This window comes from Lonchura striata, chromosome 1A (genome assembly GCF_050655825.1).
Source record: "Lonchura striata isolate lonStrDom1 chromosome 1A, ASM5065582v1, whole genome shotgun sequence".
Classification (NCBI taxonomy): domain Eukaryota; kingdom Metazoa; phylum Chordata; class Aves; order Passeriformes; family Estrildidae; genus Lonchura; species Lonchura striata.
Window position 1 is genome coordinate 21,005,742 of NC_140741.1, and position 23,033 is coordinate 21,028,774.

The window sequence follows — 23,033 nt, forward strand, 5'->3', positions numbered from 1 at the left end:
AAAGTCACAGAGTTCGCCCCTTCCTACACAGCCTCAGAAAAAAAGGATTCCAGAAGCTCAGTTACCACCTCCAAGTTACAGCTCCACTGCTGAGCTACTAAGGCTGTAGGACAGAAGAAACAGCATTATTTAAGCCTTTGCTTACCCATCCAGGGCTGAGAAGATTTTGATGCCTTTCGGGGGGCACCAGCAGAAGCAGCACATTTTACAGTCAAGACAGACTCACAGCAAAGAGAAAGGCTACACACAACCAGGCAGCTCCCACAGCCAGTGTTCCTGAGCACACAGGAAAGAATGCAAAGCCAGGTAAACACACATTGATAAAAATGCAGAATCTCTTCCCCAGGTGAGCAGGAATCAGCCCTGAGAAGACGCCCCAGGTATCCCAGCCCAGCCAAACCCCTCTGCTCTGCCACTCACCCAGCTGCAAGCTCAGCCAGGCCAAGTCTCCTTTGGTGCTCTCCCTTCTTCTCTGGCAGGGAAATGGGTCCTCACAGGACAGGCACAGCCAAGCAGCACAACCTCCCCAGGAGCTCTGCCCGGGACAGCAGAATCACAGCCCCCTTCGTTAGAGTGAGCCCACTCCCACCTGCAGCAGGAGCCAGGAGCACTGCTCCAGCACAGCCAGGCAGAGGCCAAGCAGGAGCAGGCAGCTGGGGAGATGCTCTCATTTCTTTACTGCAAACACAGGGTTGTTTATTTATTTGTTTCAACCTCACTGAAGCATCAGAAACCTTCAGAATAAGCATAGCAGACCCAGAGCCAAAGGCTGATCGCAGCTCTTGTGCTGTCAGCTGGCCCTCATTGAGCTGGCCCAGCCTTCAGGGACACACAGCTGCAGCAGACAGACTGCCTGAAGCTTTCAAACCCAGCTGCTCTCTGCTTTACATGGCACTGGAAACAGACAGATCAAAGCAGCAGTTACCAACTCTGGTGTGAAAACTAAGGCAGCGAAATAGTTCTTTGAATATTACTTAGGATCAGTCTGTAGCTTTTTAATCAGAATCCCCATGACTTCTCTGTTGTAACCACAGGACATCTCTGCCCCTCAAGACCTACCTCTTTTCTCTTCTCCTTTATAGCCTATTTTGTTTTGCAGATGATCCTGTTGCCAAGCCATTAAAAAAAAAAAAAATTCCCTACATATCTCTTTTCCACACAATATTACTGAAAAGTTTTAGTTAATAACTGGAGACTTTCCTTTTCACATGGTATTTCCAGAATTGCATTAAAGAACAATGAGCAGTGGGCAATGAGGAAGACCTCCATAGGTAAGGGTGAGTAAGTAAAGGCAGTAATCCCTTATTTTGGCAAAACAACAGCAGGAATAACATGTATGACTGCAGGCTTAATTATTCCTGCGTTCTCATGGCGGGACTTCAGGGAGAGTGAGACTGCCTGGTCTCTTTGAATTGCTGTAAATTCATTTCTGTAAAAACCAAATGTGCAGAAAAACTGGGTCAGCCTGGTTTTCTTCAAACACTCCAAACCAGCCTCCTATCCTGAGGTGCTCTCCCTGGAAAAACTGCTGTCAAAATTCAACGTCTCTGTAGTTATTTTTGCATGCAGAAGCAGCACACAAATGGTTTCACCTCCAGTAAGGCACCCAGCAATGCAGCAGAAGCCACCAGCAGATTTCATGAACCCATGTACACAAATTCTCCTGTCTCATGGCATGTTTGGCACTAAAACTGTCACCTCACCCAGTACTGAATCCCTGTGAATTCAAAATGAGCCTCTTCGTGCCTGTGTATAGCTGAAATCAAAGATGTTATCACTCAGGACTTGTGGGAACGTCTGTGTCATTCATAAATTATGAACCAGACTTCTTTAAGCCGTGGTAATTTCTACAGGTATGCAGCATTGCACAGAAATGTGATGTTTACAGAGCAATGCTTCACTAAAATGTCAATATTATACAGACTGAAACTGATTAATTATTATGGATGAGAACTTTAGCAGATATGAAACAAACCAGCTTTTTTTGATGCTGACAGAGGCAGCACAATTTACCAACTGTAAATTACAGCTGTTTTTCTGCTGCTTTCTTGTCCTCTGTTGCATCCAGTACAGAGCATGTTCACCTGCACATCTGATGAAGACTATTCTAGCAAATAGCCTTGCAATGCAGTTCACTTTCCTTCAAAACTCTCTATTTAAACACAGGAGAAATATTTTGGGAATGTGTTACATTCCCAAAATGTTGAAAAAAACCCAAACAAACAAATAAAAACTGGTGCAGAAGACACAAATAATAGTTCAATTTAAAATTAATACCTACTGCAGCCTTTCCCCACCCCTTATTTTTTCAAAGTATTTTGTACTGCTATTACAAAGAAGGTAGAAACCCACTGACTCTGAATGACATGTATATGTACACAAAATTGATACAGCCTGGGAAGTAAAAAAGGCTTCCTTTGGAATTGAAAGGCAAAACCACAATTTATTTTAAATTGCTTTAATTTTGAAACTGTTTCATTTCAGTCAGTTATGGATGCAAGCCTAACTCATAAATTACAGCCAAAGTTATTGTGACCACAAATACAACAGCAATTGCTGCAAACTAAGATTTTTACATTTGTTTGAGGTGCCATCTCAGTCCAGTTCCTGCTGGCATTTATATACTTCCATACATCAGTGTGCATAGATACAGAGAGGGTAGGGGAGTTGCTGTTTATTTATTTATTTATTGCTTGTTGAAGGAAAGAGAAGCAACATTGTCCATTTTCTCTCCTGGTGGTTCACAGTCCTCACAGAACAACCCAAATTACAGCCACGGCAGATCCAGCCCTGTGTATCTCAGGGGGTAGGATGGAGATTTTAGGGATCCTGTTGGTCCATGAGTATCTATGTGCCCTCTGAATGCTGTTTGTTCCTGTAGGATAAGAGGCCTGCATACGTCCAAGCTTCATATTTAGATTACATTCCTTACTGCATAACGAGGAAAAATGACACACCCAGCATTCTCCATCAAAGATATGGTTAAACCAACCTTTAGCAATGAGTTCATAAAAACAAAACCACTTAATTTACTATATTCCTCTAACACCAGTATCCCAGTTCCAGCTAGTTCAGGAGGTCTTCCACAGGTATTAAAAGTTAACTTTGCTAGGAACAATCAAGTGTGCAGCCTTGTCTGATGAGATGCTCTTTTTATAAATCTGTTCTTGTTCTACATTCCTTTAATTCACCTTCAATTCAAACAGAGAAGCAAAGATCCTCCATAGATTTCACATGTAGACAGTGAGTTTTGAAGCCACTTTTAAGAACTCCTTTACTCAGACTCACACCACAGTTGAAGAGGAAAGGACTTGTGGAGGTGTCATGGTTTGACACTGGCACAATGCCAGTGCCCCCATGAAAATGTAATCTCTCAACTGAATGCTGTGAAATGGAATCAAGAACAGAGCAAAGCAAGCCCAAGCTTAATAACAGAAAAAAAACTTTATTAAGCTACTACTATAAAAGAAAGAAAGGAAAGAAAAAAAAAAAAACACACAAAGATCAAAATTAAAACCTTGCAAAGCATTCCTCCTCCCACCACCCAACAAACCACAGTGAGACACAATCTGGACCCCAAACAGGTTTCCACCCTCCAGACAATCGATACTCAGTCCATCAAGGGAGACAGAGTCTCTCCTGTGCCACAGACCCCCCAAGAAACACAGCTCCACATCCTGTGTTTCCATGTCACACATGGCACCGCCCAGAGAAAAAGTTTGCCATGGTGACCCTTCTCCTTTCCATGCACAGTGCTCTCACCACCAATGCATGGATGGACAGATTGCTTTTAGGATTTTCCCTTTCAAGGATGCCCTGCCAAGAGGGGAGAAAACAACAGTTCAGTTTTTCATTTTTTGGGACCACAGTCCCCCCCCATTTTCCCCTGGGACCGAGGGTCCAAGAACAGAGATCTTCTTCTCTTCTCCTTCTTTGAGGACAGGGGCACCACCACAAACCCCCTAACTTTTCTCTGTTCACTCCACTTCTGTCTTTTCTTAGCTGAAGCAGGTCTCCTGACTCACTGGCATCCTCCTAAAATACAGTCTCTCTTGAAGGAGAAGATTGATTCAGTTTGTGGCCAACATGGAAAAGTCCAGCCAAAAGCCACTCCTTGTCCCCCTCCCATCTAGAATTCCTCCTTCTAACATCCCAGGGTCCAAGGTGTCCCTCTTCTTCTCTTTCAAACCGAGGAGGGGAAAAAAAACTTCACAAAGCTTTCATTTCTCAAGGAAAGGTTAAAAGTCCAAACTCCCAGGATGGCTCCATGCCCAGGCTCCAGCTCCCACAGGCAGCTGGGCACCTTGTGGCCCCCCTGCTCTTCTCCTTCCCCGTGGTGAACTGCTTACAAAACTGCTGCTGTCTCTTTCTCTCTCTCTCTCTCTCTCTCTCGACTCTGGGGGGGAACGGAGACATCCCAGATTTCTCCACCCTTCCATCTGCAGGGGTTCCAGTCCCTCCACCCTTTGCCCACCTCAGTCAGGCCATGGGCCTTCCCTCCCCACCAGCCACGGCCGGGCAGGGGAGAGGCTGCACTGCGGCTGATCGGAACCAAAGAGAGCGAGTTCTCCTGGGAATTCTGCTTTTAACCCTCTGTGTTCTCAGAGGCGTGTCCACCTTCAATTGGTCAACATCCAAATTGACCTTTTCCTTCCGAGAAAAATTCTTTTTCCATGTCAAACCACGACAGGAGGTCATCTGCATTTCAGCATGGAAGGTGAGCCAAGTTCAGAAACACAAATTTAGGCCTAATTATCCAGTGCAACAAGGAGCAAATCTTATTCTGGTTCCTATGGTGTGATTTGAAACACCTTGATGGTAAATTATTTTGACTAAAGGATACAGACTGCAAAATGATTAATCTCTCCTACCAACTCTGTAAAAACATATAGCCAACAGTAGCTATCTTGATATTAAATTTCCTCCCATCCAAAAAAAGCAGCAAAAATATTAGTTTTCCTTTTCAAAAGGTAATATGCAATAATTTCATGAAACAGAGGGGTTTGCATCTCATAAAAACAACAAGAAAACCAAACTACAAACTACACTGCCAGGACACCAGGTCATTTTTGACTCAGAAGGCAGAGCACTGTGCACTGACTCACTGGTGCTTCCAGTCTGCTGCCAAATCTTCCCATCAAAACACCTTATAGTTCTGGGAATGCCATAATGAAGTCACCGTCAGAGTTGTATGACTTGACACTATGAAGAACCAAGTTCTTTGCCAGCATAATTCTGTTGATTTCAGGAGAGGTGCTGCAGCAGAGAATTCAGATCATAATTCACAGTGCTGTCACAGAGTTCAATATTCTTATTGAAAAAACAATCTGAAAAAATATAACTGGCTTTGCATACCTAGTGAGAACAGATAAAAATGACAATCTGTGTTAGCACCAGTGCTTCGGCTGCAGGCCATGACATGATCTTTATAAAAATACACTGACCACCTGAACAGATTTTGGGCATGAATATATTAAAACACAAAATCCCAGTGCAACTACTATGGTTACCAGAGTAGAAATAGAACACTGATTTAAAATACAATTTAGGGATTAATATCTTCTTCATTAGATACAACCTACCAAGGATACAATGCATTCTTGCATTGCTTAGCAGAAGCCCCAGTACTCTAAACCCCTGAATCACGATTGACAGTGTGAGATTCTCAGTCAGTCATCTTCACCATCATGGCACCAGCTGTCAGCTTCCTGAAAATGTCAGCTTTGGAGGAAGAAGGTTCTTTTAGTCATAGTAAAAAATCTGGGGGAATAACGTACCCTTGGATACCTAAGTTTAAATTTTAGAGTCGTTGCCATCTTTTTTGGCAGAGGTCTGGCAAAGAATAAAAAGAAAACTGTGAAAGAAGCCTCCAAAGGCCTCTACAGTTCAGCTTCCTTGATATCTGGAAGATGAACAGGAGGAGCCTTCAGCCCTGGATGAGCCATGTGGAGAGGAGGATCCATGTCACACTGCTCCTTGCACTCAGAAGCCCACCTCCATGGCCAGATGCCACCCCTGCTGCCAAGGGATGAGGAGCAGCTGTTGAAGGACCGTGATGTGACAAAGCAACCAAATGCTTTACCCCACCTCTCAGCCCCAGATGGTGAAGGCAGGGTTCAGATCCACCACACCTGGAAACAGGAGCCTTCCTCTTGCAGCTGCAGCAGCTGGATCAGCACAGCACAGTGCCATACATGAACTGGGTGAAGAGCAACCTGGAGATCAGTTGTTCGTTTTGCTTCTTTTCACCTTATTAAAAATCTGGCCAGTTGAAACCCACTTTTTGTGAGAAGAGTCTTTAATCAAACAGGGGTCCATTGCATAAGAGCTTGATGTTACAACAAAAGATGCACAAACCAGTGAACCATCCAACAATTTAGTTTTGTGATTTTCCACCACTGCCTACACAAACAGAGCTAAAGGTTTGTGACAGCTGCTTGTGTTTCCACTATCTCTTTCAGGATCTCAAAGTTCAAAACCACATTCTAGAGAAGCAACTGGCAGAAGGAAATTATTTCTAACAGCCCATGCACAGAAGAGGCCCCATTTTATTAATTACTCATATTGCCATAGAATCTAAATGTCCCAGCCAAGAATAGAGGCTCACTGTGTTCATTCAGTACAAACAGGAGGGCAAGGGCAGGCCTTGCCCTAAGGACCTCACCCTCTGCAAACTCCTGCTCCAAGCTCCACGTTAGCCATTGCCAGCTCTGCAAGAAGCCTCATCTAGTGCTCAACACACCCCAGGAGGATTTTAGCCAGCCTGAATTCCCAAAGAACTGCAAAAGCCACATCTCACAGATTTACATTAAGATTTCCCACGTATTCCCATTGTAGAGGTCATCCCACATGCTGGATCTCACTACAGTAAAGCCTGTCACTTAACTTTTCCCCATGCAGCAATAGGCACAAGGGTACTTTGTGGTGTGAGGCTACCCACAGACCGCAGGCAAGGAGAGGTGAGATGCAATCCTTGCAGGGAGAGGTGGCTGGAACTCGGTTTCTCCCACCAGCAATGAACAACTAGGTGTATGGAAAGAGCAAAGGAAAAATTAAGAGTTTCAACCAGCTGCTGGGATTAGTAAATGCTGATGTGAAAATCTCAGTCCCAGCAGAGAAGAGTTGTGGTTCAGGAAGAGATAAGTGGGAAGGAGTAGGAAGACTGTAACAAAATGTGGGATGGCAGTCAGGAGCAGTCAGCTTCCAAAGGGGGAAAGAGCAAAGCAGAAAGGGCAGCTCAGGGTGAGAGATGGGGATGGATTCCAGGACCCCAGGTACTTTACACGTGCTCTGGATCAGCAGGGTGTGTGGGAGGGGGACCACAAAGGAATGGTACAGCCCAGAGGGGACAGGGTGCTCTGATGAGTTGCTGGTGATTGCTAAGGACAAGGGCTTTTGCCGCTGAGACACTGCCAAATCATGAACTGGGAAACCAAAGAGTTTTATCTGAGTTTTTTTAATTAGTTTTTCCTTTAGTTTTGATTGTGATAAAGTAGCAAAACTACCCCAACACCATTCCTAAATAACCTTACTTGTCACCCTGGCACCAGTGGGAGACACTGTCGGTGCACACCCTGGTCAGTGAGCACAGGACACTTGATTGCTTTTGCTTTCTGGTTGACCAGCTTTTTTAAATGGAAGGATTTGGAAGATATATGATTGGACTGAATCTGAGAAAAATCCATGTTTTCCTTGTGATTTAGTCACAAATTTCCTTTGAAATTATGGCTGAACAACCTATCCCACCACAGTTTCTGGACCTCTATTACTTATCAATAAATTCCCTTTGTTATTCCTTAATACCAAATCCCTGACAAAGTCCTACTTCCACAGTAAAATCTCTATTCTTCTATTTATACACATGCATTGTGCCTCACTGCAGAATCCCCAGGTGTTACTGTCATGCAATAAATAACAATTTATCCCACCCTGCTGGGATTCAGTGTGCAGCTCACAGAACCAACAGCACTCCAAATTTTCAGGCTGTTTCTGCTTTCCTGGAGTGCAGCCCCTGCTGTCACAGGATAATAAAGAACTAGACCTGCTTACTAACAAAACTACCTTTGAATAACTACAACTGGCTTAAGCTGATTTTTTTTGCACACTACTCTGTGTGCAAGTGATGCTTTTCAGACACAAACAGTGGTTAATTGTTGCAGCAGATTTTATTTCACCAGATGTGACATTCACATTCTTTGGATAGAGAGACATAATTCTGTCTCTCAGGAGAAGCACAGAGAGAAGAAAATAAAACAATCTTTGTCTCTTCTACTTTGTTTTCCCCACGTGGAATGTGGTATGGAGATTGTTTACCTGAAGTGATTACTGGATTGGATTCTGGTGAAGGTTGTTTGGGTTCAGTGACCAATTGGGTCCGGCTGTGCCTCGGACTCTCAGCAGAGAGCCACGAGTTTGTTAGTTAATTAGATAGGTAAGTAAGAAGTATGTAGAATAGTATAGTATCTCTTTAAATAGTATATGAATGTAATAAATACAGTGTAGTTTTAATAAAGCAGATCCTTCATCCTTCTGATCTGGAGCAGACATCATCATTTCTTCCCACATCCAGGGTTCATCACATTTTTACTATAACCAGAGTCTCTTTCCACTAAAGACCCCAACCAGTGTCAGTGTCCCTGGAGGGCTGGATGTGATACTCATCCCTCTGGCAGCAGCCAAGGTCATGCTGACTCACTCCCTCTGGCTTTTCCCTGCATCCATCCAGTGCCAGTGCTCTGGTAAGTGCTTGACTATTCATTACACTGTCACTTGCAAAGATGCAATTCCTTCCGCCACAGACAGCACAAACGATAGGACTGCAGGCTCCTGAAAGTGTTGCTTATCAGATTTTGGACACCTTTTCAAGGGGTAGATTACTTTCTGCTACAAAAATAACTGATAGCAGGAGAAGAATCTCTGCTGCTGGGTTTTGGGGCAGAATTCAGGATCCTCTTCCCCAAACCTTCTTCTTCAGACTGGAATATTTAACACATCCTTGAGTAATGGCAACAAAGCAGCAACGCTCAGTACCCAGCCCAGCATCGTCTGGGCATACCTACCTCAGGCTCTCACTGGTTAAGAAACCAAGGCCCACATTTCAAGGCATCTTGCAACTGAGAGACCTTTATAGAATAAAAAGTGAGCACAGCATGGTCTCCACCTGCAACTCTGCCTGTTATACCCAGAGAAATAGTTATTTATATCCAAACAAGGTTCATTTTAAGTGTCTTCCCATCAGTCTAATCTGCTACAAAAGCAAATTCAACAACCATAAAAACATAGGCATGACTCTAAGGGTCCCTAACATCAGCCCACTGAACAGTGAGTAAAGTACTTTTCAAACACAAGTGCTAAAACTATAATCAATGTATCACCACATTTTCTGTTCTTGAATAAATATCTCTGCACAAGCAATTAGACAGAAAACACTTTAAATTGCAAATCATGATGTAGTATTAAATAACTACAGCAAAAGTATTTAAAGCCAGGAGCCTATGTGTGTATTACATCAATCACGCAGGTATGTGATCTGTAATTTCAAAGTATGTGGCCAAAAATAAGTCATATAGGTTTCAATGCAAAGTTGTTCAGCCTGCTTAATAAAGCAACCCCAATGTTTTCCAATACAAATGAAATACAGACTTTGGGGACAAATTTCCAAATCTGATCTAAAGTTGATAATTCAGTTCTGTTACTTTAATGTGGATTTTATTTTGTGAATAGAAAGCATCTAAGAATTTACAGCATAACTGTAAAATTAAATTCAGCATATTTGGAAAAAATGTTGTCCCTCAACTGTGTTGTTCCAGATTTGCTACTATTTTTACACAGCTGAGCTTACAGCACCTTAAGTGAAAGTTTTGTTATTATCAGGTGGCAACCATCAGCCCTTATCTGACAGAGAAATGAAAGGCTTACCTAATGCCCAAGAAATGGAATTACCTAATGCCCAAAGTAATGCACTCCTAACAATGCCACAAGACTCCATCTCCCTTATTGGTATACACAGACAATTATATTCCATCTAAATTCTGTTCCTCTTCTCTAATGTTGTATATCATACAGTTTATTTCACAGAGAAATCCTTGGTACCATATCCTTACAATTTACTTTAAAATTTGTTACCAAGGGTCCAGATTTATGACCTAGATTTTATGGATTAGTAATTGATCTACTGCACATTTTTAGCTTACTGCAGATGGAAGATCCATGTCAGCTGAAAACTCTTTCCTTCAGATTTCTGCTGTGTTCTGTGTTTGGCTGTGGGGTTTTTTCACCTTGTTCTTACATTTGGGGCTGGTCAAGTTCATTCATATGAGCAGTCACAGAAGCTCAGCAGAGTTATGACAACTCATTAAACTGCAAGAACAAGATCACATGCTTGAGACAATAATTATGATTATGCCAGTTTTTCCCCACTTTGATGGGAAGAAAACTAAATTCTCAGTTTGTAACACATTTATCACTTGCATCTTGATGACAGTGCTGTTTGCCAGTGGGTGGTAGGCAGAGATTCAACAATAAATCATTGCCCCCATTATCTTTGACTTACCCATGGAGGCAGGACTTCAGCATTGGTCTTTGAGTCATACCTGCTACAAATGACCCTTAGGCACAGCCCTGAATAGAGGGTATATTGTTAGAGATAGCATTATTCACATGGGATGCTTAGATCCAACCTTTCCTAACTGTCTGTAGGTGGGAATTACAGGCAGTTACCAAAGAAAGAAAGGACAATCCCTTCAACTAACTCAGGTGAGCTCTGCATGTTTGCCATTGCTGTGCAGTCACCTGGAATTATCCAGAATCAAGGAAACTTTTAATGCTTTGTAAAAACTCTATGAGGTATTCAGGGTATGAGCAAAACTTTTCCTACTCACCTAAAAAAAAAAAAAAAAAAAAGCCTCACAAGCTTGTCTTTATTAATACTATTTATTATAGGAACCACAAGCTACTGAGAGCCCATATTTAATAAAAAGAATCACAGATTCAAGTTGGACAATACAGTTGTTAAGTATCTTGTCTTAGCCATTAAATTGAGAACCAGAGGCAATGATTACACAGACTCCTTAATCCAATTGTGAACTCTTCATCTGCCTCCAGGCCAAATGCTCCAGTCCTCTGAACACTCAAATGCCAAAAGGCTGAGAATTCTGCCTTTCTGGGCAGGGCCAGGATTCAGTGCAGTTTGGCATCCTGCACCTTGCCTCATGGGTGTGAGCAGACAATACTCCACTCCTGAGAAGACAAAATCCAAATCATGCTGTGTTCATGTTTGGCCAACAGCCAAGCTTTTATAAATTAATTATTTCACCAAGCCACCTGTTCCCTTTGCCTGACCCAAATTCCTATCTTTATCCTTAAAAATCTACTTTTGTCTTCCTATCTGAGATTTACAACTACTAGGAGCTGGGCTTCCCCCACTAAGTATCCAAAACAGAAGTTAGAACTGCAGCTATTAGCATCTTCCAGCTTCCCTCCTTGGGAATTAGTCATCAGCTAGTGATGACAAACAGCGCTGTGCAGCTCATTCTCAGTACACTGAGAATCCATCCAGTGTGACTAAGGCACCCAAGGAAAGCCTGTTTGGTGCTGACAGACTCCCCAGAGTACAAATCAAATGCACAGCACTGCCCCTGCTACCTGTGTGTCACCTGTGAGCTCTGAGAGATCACAGAATCAAAACCAAACAAACACAGACCAAAAAAACCCCAAACCACAGGGAAGTGAAGTTTATATAATTTAGCTGGAATGTCCCCAGAGGTGATTGAAGTGAAAGGTGACCAACTCTGCTCACTGAGGATGTCTTTCATGCTTCTTGGCTCAGCACAGTGTTTCCATCACTGCTAGAGGACTGCTGGCTGTGTAGATGGGTTGAAGACAATGCAGAGGGAACTTAGGTGTGACTCAGGGCAGCAAGGGTGTGGAGAAGGTATGGCAGCACCATGTGGATATGGGGCCCTATTCCCAGTGCTGATCAAAAGGTCTGAGTGTATTATCTAACCTCACTGAGCGTCAGTAGTCTTGTCTGGGCTTAAACAATTCCAGAAACCATACAGTTTTTTTTTTTGGTTTTTTTTTTAAAGAGGGTTGAGTTTCCTAAAGCCTTATGGAAAAGAGTTTTCTTCCTTCACATCCACACAGCCAACCCAATTTGAAAGCTGCCCTAAAAGTGATCTTTTCAAGGATGAATTTAATGGTGAGGCTGCTACAAAGCAGAGGGGACAAATCCTTGGTTGTTTCATTTTCAGTCAATGCTAAAACAACATTTCAAAGTATTTCTAGGAACCCCTCATGTTCTTACAATATCTGAGCATATTATGGAAGGTCTAATCTGCCAAAAATGGCCAGATTTCTTACATTCACACAATGACAAAAAAAGCTCTTTAATATAAAAATCTCAGTTCCATACCTTAGAGAGCAGCAAGTGAATGCTAAGATATAGGGCAAAGATTGAAAAAAAAATGTAAAAGTACATAAGCCAGCATGAGCAGGAGACAAGCACTGTGCAAGAATGAGAATCAAGCTGCAGACAGAGAGAGAGGAACCCCAAGAGAGATGAAGAAAATGGGACTGGATGCATTTCAGTCTTAGTGAAAGCCTTTTGGTGTCTCATAGGTCTGTCCCAAAACCATAGATTTAGGACAGTGGACTGCTCCTTCTTTTAACTACCAAATTAATTAAACTTTGATGGTGAAAGAAATTCAGAAGCATAAATATTATAATCTCAAAATTATTTTTAATGCTACCCTCTGCAGAGAAGTAGAGACACCAACAAATCTAATCTGCAACCCAGCTTAATTTCTACCTGCCTACTTCAGCTTCAGGCACTTGCCCTTGCTCAGGCACATTTTTCACCTTCTGACTAGTCCCAGCTATTTCCATCTGTAGCTGCTCTGTACTCACAGACTACATTCATAGTACAGTACAAAAAATTGCTGGTTTCTCCTCATAATTATCTGCTATGAGAGATGCAAGTGATAAAGGGACAAAGGGCACATTCATGTCTCTACACACTATGTCAATTCCTCTAAATTAGGAAAATACTCTCTCTCCTCCCACATAAAATGAGTATTTTTGATTTCTCAAGGAAATGAGGAAAGAAGAAGGCTATGAAAGTCGTGGAATGAATGTAAGACAGTTCAGCAGAAATGAATGCATGCTTTTCAGCCTCTGCCACTATAATTTAAAATCATCCCTCAAAAAAAAAAAAAAAAAAAGTACAGTATAGAATTGTACTGAATTAAACATTATCGCCTCAGGTATCAGCCAAAGAGGGAAGGGAAATCTGTAACAGAGGCAAAAGGGAAGCAGGAGCAAGGGCTGATTTGGATTTTGCTCTCATTGTCCACAGGGAGAAAACACTGATGCAAAAACATAAGAGAGAACGAGGTACTGAAGAAAAACCACATTCAATCTCAAGAAGAAAGCTCTTCTTCTAGAAACCCTCAATACAGCCAGAAAATGATCTTGCATATACTTTCCTCCAAGTGCCAGTTGCATAAGGTATATAAAAGTTGCCCAGGTGCAAATTCACTCTATTTGACTTTGAAAATGCTCCTCATTTTACCATGATGAATGTTCACAAATTACTGTTTTATGCCAAATCTCATGTTCTCCACCATTGTTTTGCCCCTCTTGCACTTTCAATACAGCCAGGTGTTCGCCCTGAATGCTGTTGTACACACACACACCCTGAGAAAGAAAATCCACTAGGCAGTACAGAAGGGAAGCAAAAAATATTTCAACTAAAGGAAGGTCAAAAGATGGTAGCAAATTAGTTATTTTCTAATCCACTATAAAAAGGCCTAATTCCAAACAGATGTGGACCTTCAGATTAAAATCTCTCCTGTGACCCCCAATTTTACATTCATAAGCTTCACACAGGAAGTAGTTGAAAGGGATTAACACCTCAATCAGTCATATTAGCGTTGGTACTAATCCAGTATTTCCTAGAAAATCTATGGAAAATTTACTTTTCCATGGCATAAAATCTAGTTGTAACTTCCATTTATCTCTGAGGAGTTCAACCCAGAGGACTGATTCAATCAGAATCACTCAGATTACAAAGAGATTTATTTGATGAAAGAATAAAATTTTAAAAATATAATTTTACTATTGGGAAAAAAACAAACTGGAGTGCCCAAACTGGGGGCTCACATATTCACAAAATGTGAATATGTGAGCCCCCAGTGTTGAAAGCTGACCATCTCTGCTAAAGGCCTGGCTATTACAGGAGGATTAATATTGCATGTTCTTCTGTACTGCCTGCTAAGGATACAACACAATTACTGAGAGCAACTGGGAATACAGGTTCCTGGAAAAAAAACCAAAAGCTTCAACTACATTTTTCTTTGCATGCTGCCAAAGCTCCAACAATAGTCCTAATTTCCCCTAACATGATTCCAGCTGCTTATGTTTTCTGTAGGCTAATGCACAGGATTCATTTCCTCTTGGAGGAAGTGATCCTAATGTAATTTGATGAGCATCTCTCTTGACATCAGTACCCACTTTAGCAGCTCATCCCGTCCCCCTCTTCCCTCTGCATGCATTCCTCTCCTGGTGCTGACTTTTAGGCAAAGGTAAAACAGTTCCCTGGGAGGTATTGTGAATCAGCTGAGGAAACCAATCTGGGTTACAGACCAACAACCCTTCCTCAGTTATTTTTAACTGAGGCTGGTTTCCTACCCTGCTGTGACAGCATGAACAGTTGCACAGCTGAGAGCCAGAACAGGAGCAGGAATGGCAGAGGGAGATGTAGGATTGTCTTGCTGAGAGATGAGCACACCAAACTCGGCCCTGAGTAACCCCGGGTCACAGCAGACTTAGTAACAAGCAAAAGAAAATGAAATTCAAGCACGAAGTGAGGCTGTGGGCCTGCTGGCAGTCACTGTGTCCAGGCAGAACGTGACTGTGTGTATGGTAACAGCAACACGTCCCACGAATTTCACTGTGCACAGTGGACATCCTTAAGAGACTTTGCGCTGCTCAAGGCCCCTTGCTGTCTGCTCCCTTTCTATCCTAGTGCAAACTCCTCTCACAGCAGGACCAGCTCTGCACTCAGACCAGGTTCCTCAGGGCTGTAACCAGCTGGGGCTTGAAAAGTTCCATGGAAAGAGACTGCATGACTTCTCTGGGCAATCTGTGGGACTGCCCATGCTCATGGGGAAACAGATCTACTTTAACAGATCTACTTTAAATTCAGTCTGAACCTCTGTAGTTTTTATTTGTGTCATTTATCTCTTGTCTTCCCACTCTTCACAGAATGACAGAACGACTTCAGTTGGAAGGGACCACTGGAGGTCAGCTAGTCTAAACTCCCTTCCTCCAGGGAAGGAGATTCCACAACCATTCTAGGCAACCTCTTCCAGTGCTTGGTCACCTGCACAGTAAAGTTCTCCCTCACATTAAGGTAGAACTTGTTGTGCAACAATTTCTGCCCATTGCCTCTACTACCTGTAGACAGGTGTGTGTAAGAATCCACATTTAAGAGGGCTGTATTTGGGATACTTCTTGGAATCCCCTCCTCCAGCCTTTTTGGATCCAGAGAAATCTCACTAAATGTACACTTCAAATATGGAAGATGCAGAGGTGATTCAAGCTCCATCTGGAAGAACCTGGTCCATCCTCTTGACACCCTTCCTTTAGATAATACTGACATTGCTTAAGGTCCCCTCTCATTTGTCTCTTCTCAAGGCTGAACAGACCCAGCTCCCTCAGCCTATCCTTGTAAGAGAGATGCTCCTGTCCCTTCATCTTTGTCACCCTCTGCTGGACCTGCTCCAGGAGCTCTGTCTGTCTAGTCCTGAGGATCCCAGAACTGGACACTGCACTCCAGATGTGCCTCACCAGGGCTGAGCAGTGGGGCAGGATCCCCTCCCTCAACCTGCTGGCAATGCTTTTCCCAATGCACCCCAGGACACCACTGGCCCTCTTTGCCACAAGGACACTTTTCTGGCTCATGGATGGCTTGTTGTCCAACAGAGCTGCTTCCCAGCATGTCAGCACCCAGCCAGGAGCATGGTGTTATCCCTCCCTAAGTACATGATCCTTCACTTGCCTTTTCTGAATTTCCGACAGTTCTTCCGTGCTCATCTTTCCCATCTCTATCGAGGTCCTTCTGAAGGGCTCACAGCCCTCTGGGATATCAGCCACTCCTCCCAGCTTTGTGCCAGCAGTGAACTTGATAAGGAGGCATCTGCCCCTTCATCTGAGTCGCCAATGAGTAAGTTAAACAATACTGGGCTCAGTACCAACCCCTGAGGGACACCCATAGTGACAGGCTTCCAACGAGAGGTAGAGGGCACTTTGCAAAAAGCCTGGCTCTGACATCTCAATGCACGTTGTGTGTATGGACAGCTGATGCTGGGTCCCTCACAGCCCTCTCTTTTCCAGGCTGAAGAAGCTCAGCCCCCTCAGCCTCCCTCACAGGGCAAGTGCTTCAGTTCTTGACCATCTTGGTGGTCCTTTGCTGAATGCAGTCCAGTTTATGCATGTCTTTCTCATATTAAGGGAGCCCAAACTGGATGCTGTTTTCTAGATATGGTTTAACAACTGCCACTTTGAAAGTGAAAACCACTTCTCTCAATTTACCAGCTCTGCTTCTGCTACTGAATCTCCAGGATGCCATTAGAATTCTCAGTGTCAGGACACACCGCTGTCCAACATTCAGCTTATTGTCCTCAAGGATTCCCAAATCCTTTGCCACAGACCTGATCCTCAGTCAGTCAGTCAGTCAGTCAGTCAGTCAGTCAGTCCCCAGCCTGAATTACTCCTCATCTCTGAGCTGGGTGCTGGGCAGCACAACCTTTCTGAGTGACACAATGTGAGCAGGCACCAAGCGGTGAGATCAGGATCATAAAGTGGTGAGATCAGGATGAGGCACTGAAAATGTTTCACCTCATCCAACACAAGCCCACAGACGCTGTCACTGGAAGGAGGTGTAAAGATATACTGAGATGGCAGCAGTTCACAGCTCCCAAGCTCCATATGTGGAACACATTCCGCTGTGGGGAGAATTTGGAACATCTCAGTGGGATTTATGAGCCACTTCACACTTTTCTAAGCATCCTATGATGTAGACAAGTGTGTATAAGAATCCATATTTAAGAGAGCTGTATTTGAGATACTTTTTGGGAGGAGTCTACCTCTCCTCCAGCCTTTTTGGATCCAGAGAAGTCTCACCAAATGTACACTGGAAGAGGCAGAGGTGATTCAAGGAGCAGGAGGGCGAGAGGTTTTGGAGAACAGTGGGGGAGCTGGAGGGGCAGCATCACTTTAGAAGAGGAGAGATGGAGATTGAGTCACCTGTGCTGAAATAGTGCAAAAGAAGGTGCCAGAGCTCTACTCAGCTCTACTCCTCAAAAAACCCTTTCAGACACAGACCAAGAATTATTTCTGGAAGCCCTATTAGTAAACTGAGTAAGCACTTCATAATCATTGACACAACATTTCTGTGAGGTAAAGAAAACAAACACCTGCCAAGGACAGGGCTACTCACCACTAGCCTGGTTTCCAGGTATTTACTGTGGATAATTTGCTTTTAAGTAAAGCAAGCACCAAACTGCCTGGAAATCAGATAGCCAGTGCTATGTGCAACCCAGCAGAAGAATTTGTCTCCATAGAATGAAATACATAAAAGCCAAGAAGCCAAGTGAGATATTGTCTAAATGAGTCAGTCAGAGAGGAAGTTAAAGCAGCAACAGCTGCCATGTTCATGATTTGATTCCCAAAGAGAAATGTCTGCTAGGATTTCCCAGGTCTAACTCTTGCAGAGGTAGACTCCAAAGCCTTCCATATCTATTTAATCATGAGCAGATGTGACTGATATTTCTCTGCTTTAAAAACTTTATGAGCCACCAGTGTCCAGTGGCTGATCAGAGAATCATGGAATGGCTGAGGTTGGAAGGGACCCCCATGCTAAAGCAGGGAGACAGCTACAGTGAACAGGCAAGAAGATCAATATGAAGCCATTTTACACTTCCATTAAAAGAAATAAAACTAACAACACATATTATTCTTACTGAAAATGCAATGCGAACATGTAAGACCAGATATAATAAAATCACTGGAAGATGTTTTACATAAAATATGATCGTAATTAAACTCCCAACTGAGCAAGACAATGAAAACAAGCTACCTTCAATCCCATGGCTAATAGCAACAAGTCCCAGTCTCTGAATTTTTATGGACTGTAAAGGCACATCAGCAAAAGTAACATTCGTAACAGGGGCCCTGAAACTATAGTGTTTCACCAAAAAAACAAAATTCTATTAGACTGAGATGTAATTGACTGTAGAAACATCATTTTCAAGCTGAAAAAAAAAAACAACCAACCCAAACCTTATGAAAATTAAATAAAAATAGTAGGTTTGCAACATAAATTTCTCTCATGATCCAAAACATCAAAATCTTGGGCTAAAGCAGAGACCTCTGAACACAGCAAAAGAAACATCAGAGGTTACTAAAACAATTCATATTGCAGGGTGGATAGCATATATCCTGTACACAAGTATTAATATTTAATGTAATATATTGTAATTTGCTTTTATTTCAACATCCTATAATGGCCTTAGTTTCCCATTTCACTCTCCAATGATGGAAATTATTGTATAGCTGAGGTATTTCCATTTACATGGAAAAGGACTGTTAAACTCCACTGGAGTTTTGGATTGCCAAGGAGAATGGGAGAAGACTTCAGATCCCAGTCTGTCAAACCATGGCTGAGTAAAGTGAGAGGCATCTCTTCAACTGAGTAATAAATACAATGAGGTCCTAACAGCAGAACACAAAAAATCACTAATAAAACTGTTAAAAAATTAAGACTTGTCTCAAAAAAAGCCAAGCCCAGTAACTGAATCTGTTCAGAAAAGGTCCAGCAGAAGAAGTAATTGTCCTAAAATAATCCCGGCCACCCTCTTGCACCTACTACTCCTTGGGAATGGACAAACTCCTTGTTCTAGCCCAAACCTAAGGCCTGATTTCTATGCCCCAAAATGGCTTCAAAAAGGATGCAAATGTAGTGAAGTAAGAGCAAAGGAGAGATTCCTGTTAGTCAGTCAGTCTTGGCATTCTATCTCCTACCATTGGGCAGCACCTTCTTGCAAGGACCTGCTGGAGGAAGGACACAAAAACCCTCCTCCACACATTTTGGATGGTGCTTTACTAAACTAAAAATGTTTCTTTGGACTTCTCTGCCCCCTTAAGAGCTTTCAGACAGAACCCTACAGCCCCACATCTACACTCCACAGGACAATTTGCCTGCACTACTTGAACTCTGCCTCACTGGTGGTATCAGAGGCACCATTTGCTTGTGTCTCAACATTACAAGTCTGACTTGTGCTGAGGGAACTGACATCATGGATGTGTTAACACAGACGTAAAAGACAGATTACAGCAAGAGGAAGGGCTAAAAGAAAATTCTCCTCTGCAGAGTGCATGTGAAGTAAGAATCAGTGTGGTTTCTGCTATAAAGGTTAAAAGCAAAGAAATAATTGCTTGCAGCCTAGGTGAGGGATGGAAACGCCCTACCTGCTGCCAAGGAGAGGTCTGGAATTGAGAGCCCTGGGTCTGGACTGGAAACTGAAGAAGCTCCACTCTTGCTTGGCATCAGGGATTTCTCCTGTTCCTCCCTCTGTGAACATCCCCCCAGTATCCATGCTGTGGCTGGCACAGCATGAAGGCATGGCCCCACAGGAGATATTCTGGGCTGCAGAGCATGCAACCCCACTAACTTCAAAGGGAGGTAAATGGGAAGAGAGTTTGTGCCCATCTTTGATTTCAATTAACTGCGTTTATTAATCCCTCTAGTTTCATAATTTTGATTATTACTCAATTCTTTGCACTACCTCTTCTATCTGTGCACCCATGTGTCATCCTGGCTTCTCACCAGTCTTCTCTTGTACATGATTATGGTGAAATAACAGCTAGCTGCAGCCTGGCTTATCTCCTTCTTCATCTTCTTCTTCTTCTTTTTTTCCCTAGAAACAGCATTGCACTTTCCCTTTTTAATTCTGTTCCTCTGTTACTGTCAGGTCATTTCAAACAGCACTGCCTTCATGCCAGTGACAAGTTATGTATCTCTACCCCTCACTCTGTTATTACTGGTTTCAAAAGTCCTGAGCCTACTCCATAGGCTCAGGGGGGCAGGGAGGCAGAGATCAAGTTTAAGGAGATCAGTAAGTTTTTCTGAAAAACAGCTTTTATTCTTCATATTGAAAAAAAAATGTTCTCAACTCTTCTGGACACTGAACCATCTGTAGCATAACTCATTTACCTGCAAGTAAAATGAAACCTTTATTTTATTGAAAACACTACTAAAAGGGCATCAGTTAGTACTCTAAAGAATATAAACATAAATAAGTTTTTTAAGTGTATTTTCACCATATGGAATATGTTCATGGTTTCTAATAGAAATGTCATTAACTCTAACAGAATTTCTGCACATTCTATATAGCAGGGTTTTTTTGGTTTGGTTTGGGTATTTTTTTTGTAGGGCAAAAAGATACATTGTAAATTTGAGAGAATATCTGTTTGATGCTCTACCTTCTGTTTACAAAACCTAGTCATTTACATTCTGAGATGGTATAAAAACAGCATGAAGTGCAGAGCTGTGAGTGCTGCATACGTGTGCACACACAGTCCTTCCTACGTGCACTGTTAGCGGCCTCAAGTTGCTTCCCTTAAGGATGAACATAGGGACAGTGATGATTTTTTGGAGTCTGTCATGTTTAGCAGAGCTGAAAGGCAAGGTGTAACACCCACCTACTTCATACTTTGAGTGTTACAAAAACACATTTGAAAGAAAACCCCAAATCACTCCTCCAGTCAAATACTTCACCCCTTCAGCATGACGCAGAAGTTTAATTTCCACTGATGGGTGACCTCGAGTGTTGTACAGCCCCCCTCCCCAATGGCAGCGGTTCCCCTTACTGGCAGACTAAAGCGGGTCTATAAATAACTTCAAAAGGAATTGTCTCTCTCCTCACGCACTGCAGACAGCTGTTTACAGAGATCCCGACTCCGTATGCACTGCGCTGGCCCAGCTCTCATCCCACTGTTTCCTTTGCTCTTCCTAAAAAAGCCTTGGGCGATGCGGCGCAGGTAGAACCGGGGGGACCCTCCCCTGCCGCAAACGCCCGTCCCCACAAGTTGAGGCTGCCGGCGGCAGGAGCCGGAGCGCCGGGGGAATTTCTCAGGGCAAGGGGCTGCGATCTCGTGTAATCCGTCCTTAAGCGCCAGGATCCCGGCTGATCCTCGGCCCCGGGAAGCCCCTCCTCCGCACCGCGTCCCCGCTCGCCCACCTGCAGCGGCTGGCGCGGGGCCGGGCGGGGACACGCGTGGGGCGCCCCGCACCTGCCCGCAGCCCCCGGCGGCGGCGGGGCGAGACAAAAGCCCCGGCTGGCTCACCTCCTTCAGCTGCTCCAGCTCCTGCTTGAGGCCGTCATACTCCGCCTCCAGCTCATCATACTGCTGCTTGAGGGTGAGCTTCTCCTCCAGCACCACCAGCCCATACTCCGCCGCCTGGATCTTCTCGTGGGTCGTCTCGGAGAGCTCCCGGGTCAGCCGCTCGATCTCGCTCTTGTAGTGGTCTGCGCCCTGCAGCACCTCCTCCGCAGCCATAGCCCCGGCGGCTCTGCCGCGCCGCCGAGCAGGCAGCCGGGGGGCGGGCGCGGCCGAGGGGCGGCACCGGCACGGCCGGCCCGGGGGCGGCGGCGGGCGCGGGGCCGGGGCCGGGGCCGCCTGCGGCAGCCGCCGCCGAGCGCGGTCCGCCCCGCCGCGGCCGCGGCCGCCTCCTCCCCCGCCGCGGCGGCGCCTGGGCTGCCGAGCCCCGCTGCCCGGGGAGGCGGCGGCGCGCTGGAGGCCGGGGCGGCGAGCGGGGCGGCCGGGAGCGCGCCTTCGTGCGGCGGCTCCCGCGGAGATGCTGCTGCTGGGCCCCCGCCTCCTCCCTTCACACGGTCCCTCCCCTGCGCTCTTTAAGATGACAGCGTCCTCAGGTCTGGCATCGCCGCCGGGCGGGCGGGGAAGCGGCGCGGCGGCAGCGGCGGAGCTGCCGGAGCGGTGCACAGCCGGCCCCGGCGCGCCGGGATGTCGGCGCTGCGCCCGCGGGGCTGCTCCCCTCCCGCCCGGGGCTGCTCCCTTCCCGCCCGGGGCTGCTGCCCGCCCGCCCGGGGCTGCTGCCCTCCCGCCCGGGGCTGCTGCCCTCCCGCCCGGGGCTGCTGCCCTCCCGCCCGGGGCTGCTGCCCTCCCGCCCGGGGCTGCTCCCCTCCCGCCCGGGGCTGCTGCCCTCCCGCCCGGGGCTGCTGCCCTCCCGCCCGGGGCTGCTCCCTTCCCGCCCGGGGCTGCTCCCCTCCCGCCCGGGGCTGCTCCCTGCCGCTCCCCTCGCTGCCGGTCCCTCCCGCCCCTCCGCCGCCGTGTCCGCCGCTCGGCTCTGCTCAGCGTGCTGCAGCCATGGCCGCAGCGGCGGCGGTGCGGGTATCAGTAGAGGGAGAGATGCAGCCCAGCAAACTGCGGGAGCGGGGGGGCGGCAGCAAGTATCCCCCTGCTGTTTCGGGAAACTGGGAAAGCAGAGTTACCCGCTCTCTTCCCTGCCCCCGGTGAATGAGGGCGTTTGGGTACGGTCAAGGCAACCTGAATGCGAAATAGCAGCGGGGTCGGGGCATTGGGCTAGGGCTGCTCTTCCATCACCATTAACACAAGGTCTCAGTGCCACTGATTAGACAGCAGGACAAAACTGATTCAGCTCAGATGCGGTCACACCATTGTTTCTCTGTCAAATTAACCGGAGGACCTGATGCATAGATTATGTCAGTTTTATGCTGGCTTTATGCTGACTTCAGAAAGACAGATGCTACTTGTCCAGCATGAAATTGGAGTGGTGCAGACAGACAGTAGCTGATCTCTTCCAAAGCCTGCCAGCAAAAAGTTAACACACCGGATTAGGCGCATTTTACATATTTGAACTGGAAGAGTGAGTTCATCCTGGATCAATGTCATAGCCTTTTTTTTTTTTAATACTCGGAGTTTTAGACTCC

General features: G+C 45.1%; 1 protein-coding gene across 12 annotated transcripts in view; it reads right to left on the reverse strand.

Annotated features, from left to right (window-relative positions):
• The window catches only part of BICD1 (BICD cargo adaptor 1), a 167,377-nt gene extending 145,741 nt beyond the window's left edge, over positions 1-21,636 (reverse strand). For all 12 annotated transcript variants that reach the window (XM_021540005.3, XM_085568981.1, XM_085568976.1 and 9 more), the window contains exon 1: positions 21,409-21,636. In XM_021540005.3, the coding sequence (XP_021395680.1) occupies positions 21,409-21,621 (213 nt within the window). In that variant the 5' untranslated portion in view covers positions 21,622-21,636. The remainder of the gene's footprint in view (positions 1-21,408) is intronic.
• Between the last annotated feature and the right edge of the window lie 1,397 nt (positions 21,637-23,033).